A 6,618-nucleotide genomic window follows, 5' to 3' on the forward strand; every position below is an offset into this window, starting at 1 on the left:
TGCTTTACCACACCTCTCTGTGCTTTACAATGCCTTCCCTATGCTTTACCACACCTCTCTGTGCTTTACAATGCTTCCCTATGCTTTACCAGACCTCTCTGTGCTTTACAATGCTTCCCTATGCTTTACCACACCTCTCTGTGCTTTACAATGCTTCCCTATGCTTTACCACACCTCTCTGTGCTTTACAATGCTTCCCTATGCTTTACCACGCCTCTCTGTGCTTTTACAATGCTTCTCTATGCTTTACCACACCTCTCTGTGCTTTACAATGCTTCCCTATGCTTTACCAGACCTCTCTGTGCTTTACAATGCTTCCCTATGCTTTACCAGACCTCTCTGTGCTTCCCTATGCTTCCCATGACGAGCTCCTCATGATGTTCCTCCTCTCTCCTCCTTCAGGGACCAGGCTGCCACGCTCAGTCTGGATGAGATGAAGGTGTCTCGCTGGCAGGGGCGGGGGGGGGTGTGGTGTACGACGCGGCCCGCCGTCTCAGCACTGCGCCCGGATCCCAGCAGGGAATTCCACACCCAGTACAGATACTACTGGAGAGACGGGGCGGGCTGGGAGGAGTACTCCAAGGTACCGGGGCTGGAGAGGATCCGCCGCTCCTCTTTATTGGATAAAATCAATTAAATCAATCAAACAACTGTCCCTTCTCTGTCTGTCTGTCTCTCCCTCCTTCTCTGTCTCTCTCCCTCCTTCTGTCTCTCTCCCTCCTTCTGTCTGTCTCTCCCTCCTTCTGTCTCTCTCCCTCCTTCTGTCTGTCTCTCCCTCCTTCTCTGTCTGTCTGTCTCTCCCTCCTTCTCTGTCTGTCTGTCTCTCCCTCCTTCTCTGTCTGTCTCTCTCCCTCCTTCTGTCTGTCTCTCCCTCCTTCTGTCGTCCTGTGTCTCCCTCCTTCTCTCTCCCTCTCTGTCTCTCTCCCTGTCTCTCCCCCTCTGTCTGTCTCTCTCTCTCCCTCATCTCTCTCTTTCTCCCTCTCTCTCTCTGTCTGTCTGTCTCCCTCTCTCTCTCTTCCCCCCTGCAGTTAAATTCAGAAAAAAGGTCTTTAAAAGATGGATTACTTTTTGATGTCAGTATTTTGTCCATTTGTAAAGACCATACCTGCAATCTTCTGATCTATTCCTCTCTCTCAACAGGAGTTCAGCGCCACCATCTCCAGCGCTCTCAGTATGAACCAGCCCCTCGTCTCTCTCTCCTCCTCCTTGCATTGCTATTTCCTGTCCCTCAAGGAGTGCTTTCAGCTCAACGTGTCGACGGGACGAAGGCGAGACCTCCGTGTGAGACCCCTCTTCCAATCCCCTGCTGTGCTCTTACCCCAGCTCAGGTACGCTGGTGCAGCGGTTAAAAGAAAGGGGCTCGATACCAGGAGGTTCAAATCACCACTCCCTGTGTGTGTGTGTGTGTGTGTGTGTGTGTGACCCTGAGCAAGTCACTTCACCTCCTTGTGCTCCGTCCTTCGGATGAGACGTCAAACAAACGAGCTCCTATTGGAAGTGACTCTGCAGCAGCAGCAGCTGTTGTTGATGATGCAGAGTTCACCCCCCTAGTCTCTGGATAAAAGCGTCTGCTAAATGACTAAATGATTAATAATAATAATAATAATAATAATAATAATAATAATAATAATAATGACTACTGAGGCAGGGTGGGCAACAGCTTGCTAGAGACTTTTAAAACCAGGAATGGATCAAACTGCTGTGCAATGGGAGTCTTATTTCAATTTTGAATTTTTTATTAATTTTTTTTTTTTAGAACGCTCTCCGGTAGCCCCTCCACGGGTGTCCCCCTCCGCCCCTCTGAACCCCGCAGAGAGCAGCCCGTACCCCGAGACGTGGGTCCCCCTGGACCCCTCCCTGTACTTCCAGCAGGTTCCCCTCACCCTCGAGGACCCAGCCTTCCGCGTGGTCTACCAGCACTTCCACAAGACCATGCCCGAGTCTCGCTACCTCCTCCTGGGCATCTCTCGCGTTCAGAACCCCTTCCTCTGGGACAAGTACAAGTGGTGAGTAGTGTGGAAAGAAGAAAATAGTTTTATTTTTTATTTAATTAATTTTAATATATGTTGCTGTGCTGGGTCTGTGTATTTCCTTAACCCTTTATGGTACAAGGGACTTGTGTGCCCCCTAAATAAATAAAAAAACACAGAGAGGTCTGGTAAAGCATAGGGAAGCATTGTAAAGCACAGAGAGGTGTGGTAAAGCATAGGGAAGCATTGTAAAGCACAGAGAGGTCTGGTAAAGCATAGGGAAGCATTGTAAAGCACAGAGAGGTGTGGTAAAGCAAAGGGAAGCATTGTAAAGCACAGAGAGGTCTGGTAAAGCATAGGGAAGCATTGTAAAGCACAGAGAGGTGTGGTAAAGCATAGGGAAGCATTGTAAAGCACAGAGAGGTCTGGTAAAGCATAGGGAAGCATTGTAAAGCACAGAGAGGTCTGGTAAAGCATAGGGAAGCATTGTAAAGCACAGAGAGGTCTGGTAAAGCATAGGGAAGCATTGTAAAGCACAGAGAGGTGTGGTAAAGCATAGGGAAGCATTGTAAAGCACAGAGAGGTCTGGTAAAGCATAGGGAAGCATTGTAAAGCACAGAGAGGTCTGGTAAAGCATAGGGAAGCATTGTAAAGCACAGAGAGGTGTGGTAAAGCACATTAAACATGGCAAGCAGGGTAAACAATGGCAAACGCACAGGGCGACCATGGGGAGGCTGCAAAAATACCGGCCTCAATGATTAATATATAAGATGAGAGGAAAACATTTTAAAATTGAATTATTATTTTTTTTTTATTCCAGTAAGAAGCAGCACATGTCCCGGCGCATGAGCCCGGAGGAGAGACTCCGCAACGAGCGGCACCTCTTTCACGGGACGTCCCGTTCCTCCATCGAGGCCATCTGCAAACACAACCTGGACCCGCGGCTGTCTGGCAAGCACGCCGCCATCTACGGGCAAGGCTGCTACTTCGCACGTACCGCGGCCTACTCCCACCGCTACGCCCCCCGAGACCAGCAGGGGGAGCACCACGTCTTCCTGTGCAAGGTCCTGGTGGGGCGTTCGGCCCCCGGCCGGCCCGAAATGCGCCGCCCCCCACCGATCCACCCGGACGACCCCGCTAGCGATCTGTACAACTCCTGCGTGGATAAACTCCCCGAGCCGGCTCTGTTCGTGGTGTTTGAGAATGATCAGTGCTACCCTTACTTCCTGATTCGATACAAAGAGCTGGAGCCATCGGTGACGGTGGAGTGAAAGCTGGAGGAGAGAGGGAGAGAGAGAGAGAGAGAGAGAGAGAGAAGGGAGGGAGGGAGGGAGAGAGAAGGGGGGAACAGAGGTAAAAGAATGAAAAGGAGAGTCCTGAAACCCGAGGCGTTCCTTCGACCCAGCGCGGCACGGATTGCCCAGATAGTTTCCCAAGCTCCAGGAATGGAATGAAAGGGAAGGGGAGCCAGGAACCAGGACCAGATCTTATTTTCTCGGACGAGGAAGCACCCGCCAACCGAACCCCCACCCCCAGCCCCACCCTCCTGTATCCAGATCTGCAAGCGGAAAGCACTTCAGCGATTCACAAACCGGGAGATGCAGCTTGCGAACTTAACAGAATGAAACTGCGTAAAAAGGCAAGACGCCAGGAGAGAACAGGACCGTGCAGCACAGAGAGCCACCGAGGAGGTTCGAGAGGCAGCAGCCCTGGTTTGTGAAGGCCAGCGTGGAGCGGACCGGCTCGTTCGTGTTCGCTGGGCTTGGTTTTGAGGGCTGTCGTTTCGCCCCGTGGAGCAGGACAGTAAACTTAAGCCCGCGTCGCTCGAGTCTCCTGCACGCGTCTTGAAGTCGGGGCTGTGACTGATTTTGCGGTGGGAAAATCGTGTTGAAAAGGACAGCGTGTTGGGAGATTTGTTTAAACTGTACGAGAATCTTTATAACACTCAGGAATTATTATTATTTTTTAAATGTGTTTGTTTGTTCTTAACCATGCAGTTTCGTCTTGTGTTTTCACAGATAAACAGTTTTTTATGTAGTATTTTTTGTATTCCTATTATTTATTTTAAAAAACGTTTGTACAAAGAAAAAAAAAATGCAGTGTATTCACAAAAAATAAAAAGCTTCCCTTTCTCACTCTCGTTGTTCTGATATTTTACAGGGCTGCAGATACCCTCTCTCCCTCTCTCTCACACTCCCTCTCTCTCACACTCCCACCCTCTCTCTCACACTCCCTCTCTCTCACACTCCCTCTCTCTCTCTCTCACACTCCCTCTCTCTCACACTCCCTCTCTCTCTCTCTCACACTCCTTCCCTCTCTCTCTCGTGATTGCCGTGTCAGTCACTGACTCACTCAACCGAAACAAACCTCTCTCTCTCTCTCTCTCTCTCTCTCTCTCTCTCTCTCTCTCTCTCTCTCTCTCTCTCTCTCTCTCTCTCTCTAAAAGCTCTAAAGGGAGGGGGGAGATAAGAGCTCGTGTTACGAGAAAAACGTGCAACCCCTGGCTTTGTTTTTATTTAGTTTAGTTTTTAAAGTCTCATTTACAAGTGTTAAGAGAAGGCGACGAGAAACAATCGTATTTTGTCATATTCTTGTACTTGCTAGAACCAAAGTCATTGTATTTATCTTGCTCTTAATTGTATTATTACTTGTATTGTAACACTTGAAATGTATTTTTGTTTACGACTGTAAGTCGCCCTGGATAAGAGCGTCTAAGAAATTAATAATAATAATAATAATAGGATTAAAAATCAACGACCCCGCCCCCCCCCCCCCCCAAAAAAAGCATTCAAACAGTATTCAATGCTTTGGAGACGCCGAGAAAGATTTATTTATTTTTTTCGAGACGTGTGGCGTGTCGCTCCTTTGCTATGCCCCCCCTCCCCCCTACATATGCTATGCTAACCTTCGGGACACAAAGAGTTAATGTTTAACCCCTCCTCCCCCCCCCCCCCCCTCTCCCTCTCCCTCTCCTCTCCTCCCCCGGTCCTGTGCCTGGTATCTATTGCAAAGATATCACCGAGCCGGTTTCTCCGCTTCGGTCCTCTCGCACTTCCCCCTGAGCTCGGCAGCGGACGGGCGGGTTCCGAGTTTCACAGCTCTGAAAATCACACGAAACCCGTCAAAGAAAGTAAAGCACGCCTATCATTGAGCAGCAGCGCGGCGAAACCTTTAGACCTGCCTCCACCGGTCTAGTGAAGAGCACACACAGAAACTCAGACCACGGCCAGCAGAGATTAAGAGGCACGCCTTACACCTCCATTACAAGTCTGCGCTCAAAATAGCCAATTTCTCAGCGTTTCGGTCTGTTGCGCACGCCTTTGTCATCGGTACATTGAAAACAACACTGACGTCTCTCTCTCAAAACAATCCTTAGCATTTAGTTTTGAGTATTTAATGTATTAGTTTAGCTTTTTTTTTAAACATCTGTCTTATGTTCGTTTAAAATCAGTAAACTTTTTATTTTATTTTAAAAGACAAACGGCGTGAGTGAGAGATAGAGAGATAGATAGATAGATGTGTGAGAGCATGCAATGGCCATTATTTTCCAGCGTGCAAAAACCCTGCAGCAAAACTGCGCGTGCAAACACTAGAACACCCGTCAGCGCGTTCGAGAATTCTTCACCGAGTTCGTAGAGGCGGGGCAATGACGTCACCCGACCTTCACCTGTGTCGCAACCAACAGCACTATCTGTGTGTGTGTGTGTGTGTGTGTGTGTGTGTGTGTGTGTGTGTGTGTGTGTGTGTGTGTGTGTGTGTGTGTGTGTGTGTGTGTGTGTGTGTGTGTGTGTGTGTGTGTGTGTCTGCCTCTTTGACCCTTTTAAACTAGAGAAACTATTTGCATTTAAGAAAAACCTGGCGCCGTCTCAAAACAAACAGGAAAGAAGCTGAGCAAACACGATCGCTTCAGCGCGGCGGAGCTGCACACCGTAATCGCCCGGACCGCACTAGCATCTGTTTTACAACTGCACGGACTGTAAACTACACTGTGTTTCAATATGAAGCTTGCATTGTAACCCTGCGCTGCCCTGGAACGTAGGCGTCTGTCAGATAGTAGTGTTATTATTATACATAGCATCCTAGTTCATATTGGATTCTAGTAGTGTTATTATTATACATAGCATCCTAGTTCATATTGGATTCTAGTAGTGTTATTATTATACACAGCATCCTAGTTCATATTGTATTCTAGTAGTGTTATTATTATACAGAGCATCCTAGTTCATATTGGATTCTAGTAGTGTTATTATTATACATAGCATCCTAGTTCATATTGTATTCTAGTAGTGTTATTATTATACATAGCATCCTAGTTCATATTGGATTCTAGTAGTGTTATTATTATACATAGCATCCTAGTTCATATTGGATTCTAGTAGTGTTATTATTATACATAGCATCCTAGTTCATATTGGATTCTAGTAGTGTTATTATTATACATAGCATCCTAGTTCATATTGTATTCTAGTAGTGTTATTATTATACAGAGCATCCTAGTTCATATTGGATTCTAGTAGTGTTATTATTATACACAGCATCCTAGTTCATATTGGATTCTAGTAGTGTTATTATTATACACAGCATCCTAGTTCATATTGGATTCTAGTAGTGTTATTATTATACAGAGCATCCTAGTTCATATTGGATT

At 47.2% G+C, this 6,618-nt stretch overlaps 1 protein-coding gene across 1 annotated transcript; it reads left to right on the top strand.

Moving 5' to 3' along the window:
* The first annotated feature begins 505 nt into the window (after positions 1 to 505).
* Positions 506 to 4,105, top strand: LOC117404494 (protein mono-ADP-ribosyltransferase TIPARP-like). Its single transcript, XM_059019889.1, has 4 exons — positions 506 to 583; positions 1,141 to 1,328; positions 1,757 to 2,006; positions 2,791 to 4,105. Exons 3-4 carry the CDS (start codon positions 1,933 to 1,935, stop codon positions 3,239 to 3,241), a joined length of 525 nt encoding a protein of 174 aa, XP_058875872.1. The 5' UTR covers positions 506 to 583; positions 1,141 to 1,328; positions 1,757 to 1,932; the 3' UTR covers positions 3,242 to 4,105.
* Positions 4,106 to 6,618: the final 2,513 nt, after the last annotated feature.

The sequence above is a fragment of the Acipenser ruthenus genome, unplaced genomic scaffold (assembly GCF_902713425.1).
Source record: "Acipenser ruthenus unplaced genomic scaffold, fAciRut3.2 maternal haplotype, whole genome shotgun sequence".
Taxonomy (NCBI): domain Eukaryota; kingdom Metazoa; phylum Chordata; class Actinopteri; order Acipenseriformes; family Acipenseridae; genus Acipenser; species Acipenser ruthenus.